Source organism: Homarus americanus, unplaced genomic scaffold (assembly GCF_018991925.1).
Source record: "Homarus americanus isolate GMGI-L3 unplaced genomic scaffold, GMGI_Hamer_2.0 scaffold6354, whole genome shotgun sequence".
Taxonomy (NCBI): domain Eukaryota; kingdom Metazoa; phylum Arthropoda; class Malacostraca; order Decapoda; family Nephropidae; genus Homarus; species Homarus americanus.
The window spans coordinates 509,162-525,813 of NW_024715548.1; the positions used below are offsets into that span (position 1 = coordinate 509,162).

Consider the following 16,652-nt stretch of genomic DNA (forward strand, 5'->3'; position numbering starts at 1 on the left):
GGCAGAAGATATGAAAGCAAAAATTGGATAATATTAAATCAACTTCGCCCACAGTCGAAAACAGGGAGGAACAGCGACTTCACGACCGAGCAAATCAGGAATCACGATATCAACACTGTTGAATGGAAGAATTAGAGCCGATGATCAAGCAGCTTTCCTCTCCCCCTTCCCTCTGGCCAGCCAATCAGAATTACAGAAGCGCGTCGCACTACTTGATGATGAGAATGTGTGTGTGTGAAGCGGCGGGTGACGACACAAATACACATCAGATAAATAGATTATCAGCCATCACTTCAATCACCCAGGCCACTTCACAGCGGATCGACGGCGTCTCTCTCTCTCTCCCATAATACAAATACGGTACAGTACTCTCACCTCTTCATTTCAGATCACTTGTCTTCCTGGTTTCAGATCACGATATCTGCGACATTATCGACATAAAAGCTCTATATTCTTGGCCTCATAAGCACTGGGGTTGATGCAGTACCGTATAGCGGCTGTAGCGGTATATTATGCAGAGATGCACTTAACTTCCTCCCCCTCATGTTAATAGCGATTGGATTTGAGTGATCGAGGTTTAATGAGTGGGTTTCAGTGATGAGGGTTGAGTGATTTGTTATGGTAGACGTGTTAGGCCGGGTGTTCAGTTACGAACGCGCTTCCCTGTCAATCACTGGGTCGCGTTCTTCTGTAATGGTTTCGAACCCCCTTTTACAAGACATTTGAACTCTACAAAACACACGAACGCTCTCACCTACAAAACAAAGGGATGCTCTTTCCTACAAAAGACACGAACGTTCTGCTGCAAAACACGCAAATCGCTAACTCTTACAAATCACACGAACACACTCCTACAAAACACGCTAACACTCCTAAAAAAAAACGCACGAGAGCTCTTTACTTCAAAACTGTCACACGTCACATCCACCTCAGGAACGCGTGTGGCGTCTAAAGGGATGGCATTTACTCATTACACACGTACGCTACTACACGATACACACATACCAATACAAACACACGTACATACACACACACAATGACTAACACATCACACCAAAACCTTCTCCCACTACAAGTCAGACATCGACAGGACGCGGATCGGGTTCTTAAGAGCCGAAATAAGCTCCAGCGAGACGGTCAGTTTCACTTTCGCTCGGGTCAAAGAAGGTAAAAGTGCACCCAGTTCTCTCTCTCTCTCTCGTGGGGAGTGTGTGTGGGGGGGGGTCGCGCTTAGTGGGTTGGGCGAGAATCCTGTGTATTAGCGCCTGTCATTCTCTCTCTGGGTTTAGTATATATTTATCAATTTTCTGTTTTGCTGTTTTAAGAATAATTCTGAGTGAGGGGGCAGTTTGAGGTCAATGCTCAATGTTAGTTTTAGAATTAATCCTGACATTGAGGTCAGCTTCATGTGTGTCAGCAACACCTGTCTACTCGGGTCATTGCCTTCCTTGACTGATACTTGACAGTTGAAGCAAAACTATCAATGTTGGCGTCATGGACCAGCCTGTCAGGTATAATAGAGCAGTCTCAACATATCGCTTCAGTAGACACAGTGTGAACTTGCGGTTTTACTTCACTGGAAGACTTTAGTAGTTTAGATATAACGAACATTAAATTTTATATAACTGTAACAGATGTATTTTGTTTGGATTTATGTTCAGAGGAGCATTTCTACCTGGTGTGGGCCATTTATTCTGCGCTGCATGTCACAACGACCGGTGCTGGCAAAATATGTACCGCTGTGAAGTAAGTCACAGGTGACATTTTGCACAATAACTATCTAAAATAAGTCCCACCACAAAATATCTTCCCAGGTGTGGTTTCAGTATGGGATAATATGCCCCTATGTATGAACATAAGAACATAAGAAAATAAGGAGTCTGCAATAGGCCGGTTGGCCTGTGCATGGCAGCTCCTGTCGAGAGTTACTACCACTCTCTATCATCCATGAATCTATCTAGCCTCCTTTTGAAACTTTCCAGAGTTCCCGCACTTATTACAAAGTTGCTAACCTTGTTCCACTCGTCCACCACCCTATTTGTGAACCAGTTTCTTCCTATCTCCCTCCTAAACCTAAACTTATCCAACTTGAATCCGTTGCTCCGAGTCCTATCCTGCTCGGATATTATAAGAACTTTATCTATATGCCCTTTATTGATTCCTTTCACCCACTTAAATACTTCTATCATATCTCCCCGCACTCTTCGTCTTTCTAGGGAATGCAATTTAAGTTTCTTTAACCTATCCTGATATGGAAGGTTTTTAAGTCCCGGAATCATTTTTGTCATTCTTCGCTGCACCGACTCTAGTGAATTTATATCCATTCTATAATAGGGGCACCAGAACTGAACCGCATAATCGAGGTGCGGCCTGACTAGCGCAAGATATAGTTGAAATAAAACCTCTGCACTCTTGGTGTGTGTTGGGGGGATAGTCCTTTGACCAAACTCTAGGATGATTTATGTAGGAGCGGGAGCAGATGTAAGAACATAAGAATGGAGGAAACTGCAGCGGGCCTATTATTCCATACTGGTCAATCCCATTTACACCCAACCCCTATTGCACATATATCCATCCAACCTAATTTTGAAACTATCCAGCGTATTCGAGTTAATGATGATATTTGGTAACTTGTTCCACTCGTCCACTACTCTATTTCCAAACCAATGTTTACCTATTTCGCGCTTAAATCTAAATTTGTCTAATTTAAAGCTATTGTTACGAGTTCGCTCCTGGTTGGAAAGTTTGAGTACAAATTATAATGTTCCCATTGTTCAGCCCTGACTTCCATTTGTACCCCTCAATCATGTCGCCCCTCACTCTACTGTACGTCTCTCGAGGGAGTGCAAATTAAGAAGCTTTAACCTGTCTCTGTACTCAAGGTTCCTAATGCCCGGTATTAGTCTTGTCATTCTCCTCTGAATTCTTTCCAAGGATTCTATATCCATTCTGTAATACGGTGACCAGAACTGAACTGCGTAATCCAAGTGAGGTCTCACAAGCGCAAGATATAGTTTTAAGATGACCTTGCTAATCTTGTAACTAACGCTCCTTTGTATGAACCTAAGTACTTTATTAGCTTTGTTTCGAGCTAATACACATGTAGGCCTCTAATGGGGGAGGGGGGGGATATCCTAGAATTTAGGTACTCTTTCGCAGGCTTTCAGCGGAGTGCAGTACATATCTCATTTGTGGCATTTTGCACAGCACCGGGATACGTCAAGTCAATTGGGCCGTGGGTTTTGTTTAGAGGAATATCAAAAGTGTCAAAGGAGGTTGGTGGGGGGGGGGGGGCATGGCCAGTACAGCCAGCCCACCCATTTTGAAGCCATGTGCATTTGATATTAGAAGATATTCTGGTCATTATTAATTACATTTTACTATACAAAAACGCTAAGTCACAGCGTGAGTTTCCCGTGGAATTCTGTAAGTTAAAGTTTATAATAATACAAGAAAAAAGACGATAATAATGGTAATAGTAATAATAGTGTGTGTGTGTGTGTGTGTGTTCAAAAATCATCATTTTTTTCCATCGTTGTCCACAGTCAAGTTGTACCTGTCTTGAGCTTCTTAATTTCATTGTGGCGGGGACTTGGCCACAATTTTTGGCACAAGTTTGTATAATAATGATAATAATGGAAGAAAACATCACCGAGGACGGCACGATAGGTTTATTTGTCGTGAATTTTCTTAAGACGGCTGGAAGAACAGAATCACGTGAGGTGTTGTGAACTAAGTTAATTTTTGTATTTATGTTCGTAATATTGCGAAAATTAGGAGAGTGAAAGTGAATAGGAATAAATGTTCGTCACGTTAATGAAATGTGGTGGTGTATACTGTAAAGGGGAGCTCAAGATTAGATTCTGAAAGCCTAGTTCATCCAGCTCCCCCCCCCCTCCCCCTCCCCTACATCTCTTTTATGCTCCCAAGCCAAGGTACTCTACTCTCTCCCTCTAACTTCTGATCTCCCTTCACCCTTCCCTCTGTCGGTATCCCCCTCGTGATCTTTGACCTCTCTTAACCTCCCCACGACCCATTAGTGCGGCATCTTTACTGTGACCTAACTGAACTACTACCCTAACCCCCTGAACTGCCTCCTCTTATCTTCCCGTAAATGGCTTATCGATGGGTCTCTCCCACAACAAAATGTTTTTACGTGCTTTGAGAATTTGCAGCCCGGAATTCATTGATGAGGAATATAAATATATCTATAATATTGGCTTGAACCTTAAGTACCCTAGATCTTTTATAGACAAATGCCTTAACATTACTAATAAATCTTTTTATAGACCCGATCCCAAGCCCACCCATGACAATAAGAATCTTATAGTATTACCATTTCACAAAAAAATTCTCTCAAATTCCTTTACAACTAAAAACCTGGAACGTCAATGTGGCATTTAAAAACTCATGCACTGTTAAACAAATGTTAATCAAGAACTCCCCCAACAATACTGGTGGCTGCATTTATAAGGTTCCTTGCAAGGAATGTAATATGTTTTACTTAGGCCAGACAGATAAAGATCTTGTAACTAGACTTAAACAACAGAAATATAGTGATAGGACAGGCCAGGAATCCAATGCTCTGTTTGTTCATTTGAGGGATAATAAGCATTGCATTGACTGGGATAATGCCTCCTCAATATTACCTTGTAATTCAATTGACAGTAGGAACATTATAGAATCCAGTCTCATTAAACATGCCGAATCCGTCAACATGCATTTGAGTAATGGTATGTACAAACTGGATAATTTCGTAATTAAGAAGATTTGTAACCAGGTGAGAAGGTTGGGTCATCTTACCCTCTGACCTGACTACCGACTGCTGCGGTGCTTTTGAAGATTAGTAGGGTCACTACCTAGTGACCTGACCATTGTGGACTTGATCTCACCTTCCTCTACTGTATATACAGTATATGCCTTGTTATGTATTTCTCCTTAGTCTGTACTCACCCCTGAAGATGTGAATTACACGAAAGCGCTTGGGAACTTCGTGTTTTCTTTTTTCCTTGTGGTTATCAGCATATTCCTAGATTTACTTTATATATATATATATATATATATATATATATATATATATATATATATATATATATATATATATATATATATATATATATATATATATATATATATATATATATATATACACTTCTTTATAGTGTACCTTGAATGTACAGAATTTGTTCGTTTTCTCTGCCGACCCCAAAGGTTCAGAGAAAACTTTTGTAAACAGTGAGTGAGCTGCAGTCTGTGGGCGTGATCTGAAACGTCTTTATCTCATACGACATTTATCAAGTCATCGTAAGGTACACCACTTTATCTTCTAGAAAAATGTGTAGGTCGTAAGTCGGGGAGGAGCTGTACCATATTTCTAGAGCCAACTAGAAAAGATGTTAATATGCAATATACAAAGGAAAAAGTTTCTTACCTTAATCTCTGACCTGTCCGACTAATTACCCAAATGTAGCCGCAATGAAGTCAAATGATGGTCCTACAAGCGTAAATTGGGCTGTGAATCACTTCTCGATTATTATTTGGTGTCATAAAGTCACAGAAAATTGGTAAACTTATTTTAATCTGAGGTGTGTTAGGTTAGGTTAGGTTAGGTACATGCACTCGATCTATTAACTCAGATTAAATTAAGTTTACCAATTTTTTGTGACTTCGTGCTCCCAAATACTAGTCGAGAAGTGATTAGCAGTCCGATTTATTCATCTAGGACCATTATTTGACTTCATTGCGGCTACATTTGGGTAATTAGTCGGACCCTAATCTGACAGCCAAGGTCAACTCCTGGAAATTTTTACATTTTTTTATTATATTTTATTTTTTTAACATTATTTTTTCTCTCTGTCTCTCTTATTGTATACAGTACATACTACACTGCTAAAATGTTTCTAATTTTTCTTTGGTACTGCAGATGGGTTCCATGACAGGTTTGCTGATTTTGACTCAACCTGTCCGTAAGATCCTCCCAAGCCTCCCCAAGGTTAGTATTTGTTCATCTGTTTACTGGACACTGACTTCTCTGTTGTCAAAGTACAAGTATTTGCTTAGAAAGTTGGATTCCTCTCACATCTTATGAAAGAAAATTGAAGAACAAATGCATATGAATAGAAGGTTTTTAAACTTCTGTACAATGTAAAAAAGAAAAGAATACCGGTTCTACTGTATTACAGGGGTATGGGAATTGATATAAAGTACTGTACAGTATACTGGATAAGTACTTTATCACATTTGAAATACAGTAAATCTCACCCAATCCACACACCCTTAATCTGTGGGGCATTGAATATTAGTACAAATTATGTGTAGTCTATGTCCCAACAGCTTCCACAGTTTAAGATCAAAAATATTTACATTGGAAAGTACAGTCACCAAAGTAATCCATTAAAAAGTTTTGGTATTTTTCAGTGGAATTTTTATATCACGAAGGAGGAAAGTGCAGTACTGTACAGTGTAGTATTCAGGTTTCAAGTACCTGTACTGTACTGTACACTCGTTAAAAAACTACCGTTACAATTCCTGCGCGAAACAAACTGACTACAAACGGAGTGTTTCAAAAAGACTCCTGAGGGTTTCCTCCCATTGGTAGCCCTGCGCCTGTATGGGTTCGGCCACGCGTGCTCGATTCAAGTGATCGGCACTCTGAAACGAGTCAGAGTTAGTGCTGCCACACTAACACAATTTGAAACTTGATCGGAACTCTATGCCTCATTTCTCCTTGTCGAATACACATTGTGAGCAGTGTTGTAGCAGCCTAATATTGTGATTTACGTAATTAGTGCTCCCAACATTTCCTGATATCTTACATAAATAATGTGTATGTTATATGAACTGATCAGAATTGTTTTGCAGAGACATAACAGTAAGAGCTCTGTATATTGACTTCAAAGTTTAGCGTAATTGATACTGTTCGTAACACTTCAGCCTTAACATCTGTGGATACTTACCACAGCAGTTAATCACCTCCATCACGTAAATGTAATCACATTGTTCAGTTACGGCTTCCTGAAAACAATACAGTATTGACATAATAAAACTAATTGTCAAGGTGGATAGGGTCAAAAGGATTAACATGTAAATACACAATTGAACTTGATGCCACCCCTGTAAAGGGTGATAATAGTTTCTCTCGTAGCATGTAATGTTTCCATGCTGTATGAGACTCTGATGGGTTCATGAACTCATAGCTTCTCCGGAATGATTGACCGTATGGTAAAACATCATTGGGCCTGGCTCCATTGTGAAGGCAAATGAAACTGTGGAGCTATTCAGATGTTTCGGAACAGCATGGTATATTTTCCAGTAAGAATAAAGAATGACATAATGTGGCATTAGCCCAAAGTGAAGTAGCAATACAAATACAGATTCAAAATTTGGTTGCAAAATAATTTTATACCTTTACTATATCCACTAATTCTGCCAAACATATAATGCATTCCTATATGACAACTCATCCACTTCCATGGTTACTGTAGTTCACGGTGTGTGGAACATTTAATATAACATACAGTTTAACTTATCTAGATATACTGACATTCTCCAGTCATATTGTAACAAAGTAATTCAATATTGTCAATGAAATAGCTAGTTTTGGCCCACCAAATTTAGTACGAAATGTCTCATATCCAGGCCTACGAACCTGTACAGTATACAGGGTACCTTATAAAGTTGTTGTGTAGTGAATATTGTACTGTAAATGGTGAAAGCTAAGCACAATAAAACTTTATTTACATCTACCAAAAGTAACAGGGGTAACTTTTATTGTGTACAACTTGTTCACCCTAATGGTACTGTTTATTCGTGTTGCAATCTTGTCTGTCAATTTTTTTAACCAGTAATGATATAAAATAATGTGATGAAATGCTGTATCAGTATTTACTCAGGCCAGCAGCATTTGAATACTGTACTGTACTGCACACGGTGTCTCATTAGGCACATACTACAGTTTTTCTCTATTTCTTCCTCTGTGTACACCTACGATCTGTATTCGACCAAGAATCCAGAGGATGAAATCGAGAGATGGCGTCTGGAAATTTCAGTGGCCATTTGATTGGTCTTTGTTGCACAACCTTTGTTTATTTGTTATGATTTTTTAAGGAATTTTGGTAATATTGTGCAGTATTTAGAAATTTGTTATGAAAAATGTAATCAGTGTTTACTGTACTGCATAACTAAGGTATTTTACACCATACATATCTTTTATTATCTTGAATATAATAATTATTATTTTCTTCAAGGTACTGAAAGCAGCATCACAACATGTCACCAAGACCCTGTATGTTCATCTTGACCCACTGGCTAAGACTAAAGTGCCAGAGACAAAACAGCGCCTTGCCCTCTACAGTCGCATCATCACAGATATATACTCCAGTTCTCCATTGAACTGTCAAGGTTTGGATGTAAGAGTCCTCATGGCAGGATTTAAAGACTACTCAGATGTTCCTCTTAAAACTCAAGTCAGGGTTGATTTACTTCTTTTTGATCGAGCAAGAACTGGCCTTGAGTTGGCTGAAATAGAAAAGAGGTATAAAAGCTTTCTTATGGGCAGTAGAGATAAGGTTTTCATCCTTGATCAAGAGTGTGAAAATCAAAATGAAATAGAGTTGCCACAGGATCAAATTAATGAAGATTCAAACAAAATGTATTCCAGTGTTGTTATAGGGGGAACATATGATTGTATTCATGCTGGCCACAAAATCCTCTTAACTGAAGCACTGTTAAGGTGTAAAGACAGACTGACATGTGGGGTTGCTGATGGTCCACTTCTTAAAAACAAAATTCTCTCTGACCTGATTGAGCCATGTGAAAAAAGAATTAGTAATGTAAAGGAACTTGCCATGGATATAGATCCCACTGTTGAATATAATATTGTGCAAATTACAGATCCAATGGGACCCACTAAATGGGATCCTAATATGGATATGATTGTAGTGAGTGAAGAAACAAAAAAAGGTATAGCTCTCATCAACAAGGCACGTGAAGAGGGTGGTCTTAAACCCCTGGATGGATATGTCATTACATTAGTGAATGACGAGTGCCGAGTGAGTGAAGAAGAAGAGGTAAAGCTGAGTGCCAGCTCCCAAAGAATGAGACTTCTTGGAACTATTAGAAAACCTGTAGTCCCCAACCCTAACATTGCAAACCATCCCTATGTTATTGGACTGACTGGTGGGTCTGCTAGCGGAAAGTCAAGTATTTCAAACCGATTTGCTAAGCTTGGAGCTGGCATAGTAGACTGTGATAAATTAGGCCACAAAGCTTACAAGAAGAACACACAGTGTTATACAAAACTGATTGAAACCTTTGGCTCGGATCTTGTTAGCAGTGATGATGAAATTAACCGCAAGGCATTAGGTGCAAAGGTGTTTAATGACAAAGAAGCTCTTGAAAAGCTGAATAACATTGTGTGGCCAGAGATCGCATCTTTAGCAATGAAGCAGATTAATGATTTAGCAACTGAAGGATATAGTGTTGTTATATTAGATGCTGCAGTGCTTCTCGAAGCTGGTTGGGAAAAGATATGTCATCAGGTAAGCTATTATGATTATTGGTAAATGTAATATATGCTGTATATTTTTATATAGTTTTCTCTCTTTTTTTGTCACATATGTACAGTACTGTATATATCAGTCACCTTGTTTGCATATATTATTCAGTATTATATTCATTTTACCACCCATGTTCCTTCATCTTGTTTAGCTTTTATTCCTTAAACATATTATATCTTGCTTGATTTTCATCATTGGTACAGTACAGGTGATATGTTTGACAGTTGATGCCAAAGTCTAGTGCTTATTTATTTATCTGTCCTTAAGAGTGACTTTAAGTTTTACTCTTACAAAATGTCACTAAACTGACCTGGGAAAATATAATTAACATTGCTGGAATTCTTATAAGATGGTGATTAGTTTGAATATAAACGTGCTAGAGTTCACATTAGACATACAAATTTTAGTTCTAACTAATTTTATTACAAAGGACTAAAATTTTTATCTCTTGTGCAAAATATATGACGTTTATATTCAAATTATTCGCTGTCTTACAAGGATTCTAGCAATGCAAATTATATTCTCCTAACTTTAGTCTGTGATATTATATAAGATAAAAACTGTAAGCCTATAACCACCCAACCCTGGCTGGGAAGTGACAGTGACATGTTTGACAGTTGTGCCAAAGGTCTAGTGAAGTACACCTTTTCACATATCCTTTGAGACATTGTTACATAACTATTTGACAAATTTCATAACCGAATGACAGACAGAACACATATCGAATGACAATCTAAAATAACTGTTGGTGGTATGTCATTCTCCAATTGTTACATTCCCAAACTATATGTAGATTGTCCGTTTATTGTTCATGTCTGTCAACTTCATAACTTATGTCAATCATTTCCGTCAGCATGAACGAACAGTTATTTTAGATTGTTATTCGATATGTGTTCTGTCTGTCATTCGGTTATGAAATTTGTCAAATAGTTATGTAACAATGTCTCAACAGATATGTGAAAAGGTGTATTTATTTGTTTATTTATGTCCTTTAGATTGAGTTTTTGTTTTTTGCTTATAAAATGTCACAGAAGTGACCAGGGAGAATATAATTTACATTGCTGGAATTCTTTTAAGATAGTGATTAATTTGAATATAATCATGCTGTAGTTTGCACTTGAAATTTTTTTAGTAATCATTGAGTACATGTACAGTACAGCTTTGCCCTTAGGACAGTGTAGCGTGTCCAGAGAAACATTAGGAGCCAATATTAAAATATGATGCACCAGATTGACTCTCGCACAAAATAGGAAAGATTCGCTTTAAATTAAAATATTGTCCTTAATTGTGGGTGTCGTCTTAAATCAAAACATAATCTTAAATTGAATCGCTTTAAATCGACGTTCTACTGTAGTAAATTCTAGTATAATTAATCGAACACAACACCACACGCCATTTTCAACAGCTGGTGGACAGTAAACAATTGATCAGAACGCCAATAAACCCAGGCAGCCAGCCAGACAACTTCCCAGCACTACGATATGGGTGCCATCTGCGCAATTTTATGATAGCGCTATAGATTGTGAGTTCACATGCACTACAGGGGTAATGAAAGTTTAATGATACATAATGGCAGTTTATTGAATATACACACAATGACACCATAATTAAAACCTTAACTCTAAGATAAAAACTTAAAACTTTAACTTCAAGATTAATTTTACAGTACACTATAGTCTGGATTTACTCGGTTTTTGTTTACGCATTTGGTCATTTACGCGGCACCTTGTCAGAATGAAATGTTTTATTTACACGGTAAATTTCATCATTTACGCTGGAAGCGACGCGGGCAGGGTGCGCACAAGGTCGCCCAGTCATCAAAACATTACCGAGTTCTTCATCTGCTACCCACCACAACCGGCCTGAGTCAGTGATAGTGAGGATATGGATTTTGAGGGGTTTGACAAAGAGGCCCTGCAAGCCTCTGTGGTGGATAGTGATACAATTGATACAAGTGATACAGGTGAGGGCCAATAATCTGCCCTCTGCCTCGGAACCAACCCCCCATCCCCGTGTGCCCAGTCATCTTTTCTACTAACGTAAGTGTTAAAAAACCTAATATTATTGATATTTCTCTTAAATATTAATTGTGTGTGCATACCATCATAAAATTAAGATGTTATTTTTATTACAACGTACGTATTGTGTCGGAAAAAGTGGAGTTTGGGGGTCGGCCTAGTCTCTATTCAATTAATCCCATATGTTCTGTTATTTCGTTTACGCGTTTCTCGTCTTACGCGGACCTCCACGGGTTCAATTGACCGCGTAAATGCAGACTATACTGTACTTTAAAGTTACATTTTATTGATAATAAAAGCATGTACGATCACATTTTAAAATCCTTCTAAGTCTGCTGGCTGTTCATCATCTAACATAAAGAGGTTTGCATATGGGTCCGAATCATTGGAACTTCTGATTTTGTCGTCATTATTTGTGCTGTCATCCTCCTCTTCACCTTTGTCTCGCCACAACAAATCATCTTCTTCCCCATCCGTTGTATTTGAAATCCCACATTTTTTTAATGATTTTACGACAGTTTCTGCACAAACAGCTTCCCAAGACCACATTACAAATTCACACAACACATCCAGTGGTGGAGCACGCATATTACCCCTCTTCGTGAATGACTTTTCTCCCTCAACCATCCATTTATTCCACTCAGAACTAATATTGTCCTTAAATGGCTTATTTAGGCTTACATCAAGTGGTTGAAGCACAGACATTAACCCCCTTGTATTACTGCAGTTACAATGTTGTTTTGTTGTAGATGCTTCTAACAACAGCTGAAAATATCTTATCCCCATGGCTCCCCCAGCAAAAAGGATGAAATATGACTCGAGTTTCAAGCTGAAAGTTGTTGCATTTGCAAACTCTTCAAACAACAGTGCTGTAACAGATGACAGTTTAAGTCTTAAGCTGTGTGCCGACAGTGTAACGGACCCATAGTTTCGCAGCTGGCTGCATGGTGTTGGTGGCGCCACTGGCAGTTTGTTTACAACAGCTGATGCAAATGGCGGATCGTACGCCAGGTGTACCATAATATTCTACTATCATACCGTTTATAGTGGTACTATCAAGGTACTATACTGGTATGCTGTGTAAACAATTACTATTTTATTGGAGGTGCTGATTTTGGCTTGGTGTTTACCAGAGTTCTTACGAAGATTTTTAGTTGTTGCTTGCTGTCCTATATAGATCCTGTTGCCGTATTACACACTTTCGCCTATGTTTGGGCCTGGGGGGTCGATTTATATGGCAAGTACAGTATAGACCTAAATCTGAATTTTTAAATACAAATCTTGAGGTCGATTTATACGCCTGGTCTACTTACACGCCACAATTTACTGTGAATATCTTTGTTATATTTTGCAAATTTTTTTGTTAGAATTTTTTTTTAATTTCCCCAAATTGCCTAAGGGTGAGATTTTTAGTTATATAGTTTCAAAATTCCGTAAGGGCGAATTTCTTTCACCCGGGATTCCATATCACAAGGGTTGCCTACTGTACTCTAACGTGTCTTAGAAATAAAGAAAATATATTATAGAAATATAAAATAAGAAAAATGAAGAGAATGGGTGTGTATGCATGGAAAGTGAATGTATACATACACTTGTGGAGGCAGTGGGCTCTTAAGTTCATCGCTGTCTCGCTGCCCATCTGCGCTCCCTACTCCCCGATGTGATATCACAGCATACACACAGAATTTTTACTGAATGAGACCAAAGAGGACAAAGTTAGAATACATGAAAGATTCAGATAATTGGAATTTGGATAAAGGGAATTGCACTGTACAGTTCTGTACATATTATATCAATAGCCAAGTACAGTATGCATAAAATAATTAATGTACATTCGTCCAACGAGTTGATGTCACGGTTTTCACTATGATTTGTTCAAACCCCGGTATCTGGCAACTTGGTGGGAGCTGAGCGAGTGACTAGCCAGTGAACTGAACGCTGTTTGATTAAGATGGTATACTGTATTAAAGAACTGTTGAGCCAAATTTCTTGCTACTTAACTTTTTTCTGGCATTCCCTCATATTTTCACAGGTAAAATGTTTCAAGGTGGGTATCAGAAGTAAAAGAACTACTGTATATCGCATTCCCCTGCTTGAAAGACGAAGAAAATGTTGCAGGAAAAATTTAAACCGATAACACTTATTTCCTGTGTAAAATATTCTGCATGTGGCTTATTTCCTTGTTTAGAAGTTGCTTTATTTTTAGAACAATATGAAAGGCGTTTCTTACTCTATAATTATTATTAATTGAATAAGGTGTTCTAGAAGTTAGCAATTTACCCAAGTTTAACTTTTTTTCCATCCGTAACGAATGACTGTTGAATAGGAATATTTAATATTTTTTTTCAAGTCAGAATGCAATGCTCAGCATGTTACCTAGGTATGTTAATTCCTAGCTAACTCGCCAGGCCAACATACAGGCAATTAAAACATCTAATAATTACTTAATAAGTAATATTAGGAGGACACTTCGTTGCCTGGCATTTAATTGCAATTCTCAAAACCCCCTCCTTCACCCCCATCACACGCTTCACGACCTTCATCTTCTTGCCTGGGGATTCAGCTGTAAATACACACAAAAGAAGGCTCCACGAAAATGTGTCGTAATTGGTGAAATACGAAGTTCCACCAGGATTTTATATACGGTATTTATACTTATTAGCACAGTGAGGAAGTGACTCTGTCCTGAGTGTATGTAATAAGTGTACAAAGGGAGAAACAAAAAATTTAATTGGGCTTATAGCTAGAATATTCAGTATTGTACTGCAGTGTACTCTAAAATTTTTCCTTTCTTTTTCTATAAGGTTTGGGTTTGTATTATCACACAAGAAGAAGCAGTCACTCGCATTGTAGAACGTGATGGAAAATCACAAAAGGAAGCACAACGGAGAATTAACAGTCAGTTATCAAACAGAGACCGTGTTGCTCGAGCAAACATTGTGTTCTGCACACAGTGGGATGGAGAGTATACACAGCAGCAAGTTGAAAAAGCTTGGGCCACCCTTAGGAACTACACTGAAGAAGAAAAAAATGACCGAAAGGCACAACTATAGTAAAAAATATACTGCTTATTATTAGTCAGTTGTTAACGGGTAACTTTGTACTGTAAATGTTGATTACTTTTCTTTTGTTGTAATCAGGAGGTATGAGAGTTAATAATGAATTAATTATTTTCTTGAGAGTGCACATATTTTGAATATTTTTTATATAGCTCTACCATATTGTGTATAAGGAGACAAAGCTTTTTCATGCAGTTTCTGTATACAGTTCCTCTCTCATTCATGCAGCTTCACTCTTGATTGTCTCAATACCTGGAAATGTTCCGCACCAATTGTTCCAGCTAATGGGGATTTTATTACAGTACTACAGGTACTCGTAAATGGGTGTGAGAGGTGTTAATATAGTTTAGTTTGTAGAGCTGTGAAACAAACAGTAGTGACTGCTTTTTTCCCTCAAAGTAACACTATGCTAATGCAATACAAATCACAGGAAATTACCAATTATGACTCCATATTAAGTACAATTGTTGACTGCATAAAGTTCCTTCAAATTAACATAGATTTTTCTGAATTTACAGAACTAAATTGTCACTTATTGTAATGCTGTATTTTATGGTAGTCATATTTTTCATCAGAATCTATCTTATTAGTCATGAAAAGGTCCAAATACTGTACTATTATAATCATATGTTTTATTCCATAAGTCTTCTCACCACCCATGTAATGTACCTTGTCTGGGCCTGTATTTTAGACTGGGTCAGGTGGCCAGAAACAGACTTGGTAAACAGTATATTTACATGGTGGTAAACAAAACCTTAGATTGTAGTAAGTGTGTCTTAGAGATTCTGAAGTGCCTGGAAATAATATTTTAGTACAGTCTCTCCTCGACTTAAGACGGGGTTCCGTCCCGACAACCAGGTCGTTAATCGAAAAGGCGAAAATAATACATAGAAATTCTAAAATGGGTGTCTCTTTTTCTTCTCAGCACTATGAGAACTCTCACTTTTACGCTTGCCAGCCATTTTAAAGGGAACTACAAACGAAAATTTTGTCAGTACACAGCGTGATCACTAACGTCGGTACTAGAAAATACTTAATTTGAAAAATATTTTATACGACCACGTCAGTCGTATGTCTGGGTTGTCGTAAGTCGAGGAGTACCTGTATACTGTACTGTATTCACTTGACTATAACTGCATTAATAATCAAAAGAATTTTTTATTATTTTGTAAGAGTTTGTAGAATTTATATAAGTACAGCACAGTATGTGGCTGTTTGTGATGGTGAATCAATATTTTTTCCAGAGATATGTTGTTATATATTTTAAATTTTCTGAGAAAGATTACATTTGATTCTTAAAAAAAAAAAATCAATAGATACTGGATACCTGTACAGTACCCAGTAAATGTTCAGTTGTGATCAGCACATGTGATTCTCAGTGTCAAATGAAGCACATAAGATGAAGTTTGAGGAACTCAGAGGAGGAAAATAAATCCCCTTTATCTTGCAATAATCCCCAAGGATTTTTTCAGAAGAATAAGCTCATAGACTGGTTTCATGTGTCATAGCAACAGAATTCATGTGATGTTGAAAATTTCACCATAATGAGGGCTTGTTTATTTTTCATTGTAAAATGACTAAAACAAACAAATTTAACTTGAATGATGTTTAACTTACATTATGTACTGTAATGCAAAATTGGTTTACGTCATCTGTTTGTCCAAGTAGTGTTAGAAAATTTGCTGATAAACTGTTTCAGTTATTTGTTATGGGAAGTAACAAAGGAGTCAGTAGTTTAATGTCTTTTTTATTTACCTACAATTTTCAACTTTTTTTAATGGCATAATGTTCATGTTTATGTTAAATACCTGTATGAACTTCATGCTCAAGAACTATAATTGTGTACAGTATATCTGAGTCATCTCAAACTTATACAGCAGAGATTGACATTCAATGGAAGATACAAGTGAATACTGTACTGCATCCTTTTTGACAGCTGTAGCTTTTATGGTTTAGGTGTAACTTGCATGTCCCTGAGGTTTGTCCTCAGGTGATCTAGTGTGATTCTGGCCAAATTA

The 16,652-nt window shown here is 37.7% G+C and overlaps 1 protein-coding gene across 4 annotated transcripts; it reads left to right on the forward strand.

Moving 5' to 3' along the window:
• The first annotated feature begins 297 nt into the window (after window positions 1-297).
• Window positions 298-15,555, forward strand: LOC121857896 (bifunctional coenzyme A synthase-like). 4 transcript variants are annotated; one of them, XM_042354140.1, is made up of 4 exons: window positions 298-360; window positions 5,924-5,992; window positions 8,247-9,539; window positions 14,380-15,555. In XM_042354140.1, exons 2-4 carry the CDS (start codon window positions 5,924-5,926, stop codon window positions 14,626-14,628), a joined length of 1,611 nt encoding a protein of 536 aa, XP_042210074.1. In that variant the 5' UTR covers window positions 298-360; the 3' UTR covers window positions 14,629-15,555. The 4 variants fall into 4 exon arrangements, with proteins under 4 accessions (XP_042210074.1, XP_042210072.1, XP_042210073.1 ...); XM_042354138.1 differs by lacking the exon at window positions 298-360 and adding an exon at window positions 5,224-5,309; XM_042354139.1 differs by lacking the exon at window positions 298-360 and adding an exon at window positions 5,245-5,338.
• Window positions 15,556-16,652: the final 1,097 nt, after the last annotated feature.

Coding starts and splice junctions, on each gene's coding strand:
- LOC121857896 (XM_042354140.1), top strand. CDS start 5,924: ATGGGTTCCATGACAGGTTTGCTGATTTTGACTCAACCTGTCCGTAAG. Junction 5,993..8,246: donor TCCTCCCAAGCCTCCCCAAG/GTTAGTATTTGT, acceptor ATTTTCTTCAAG/GTACTGAAAGCAGCATCACA. Junction 9,540..14,379: donor GGGAAAAGATATGTCATCAG/GTAAGCTATTAT, acceptor TTTTTCTATAAG/GTTTGGGTTTGTATTATCAC.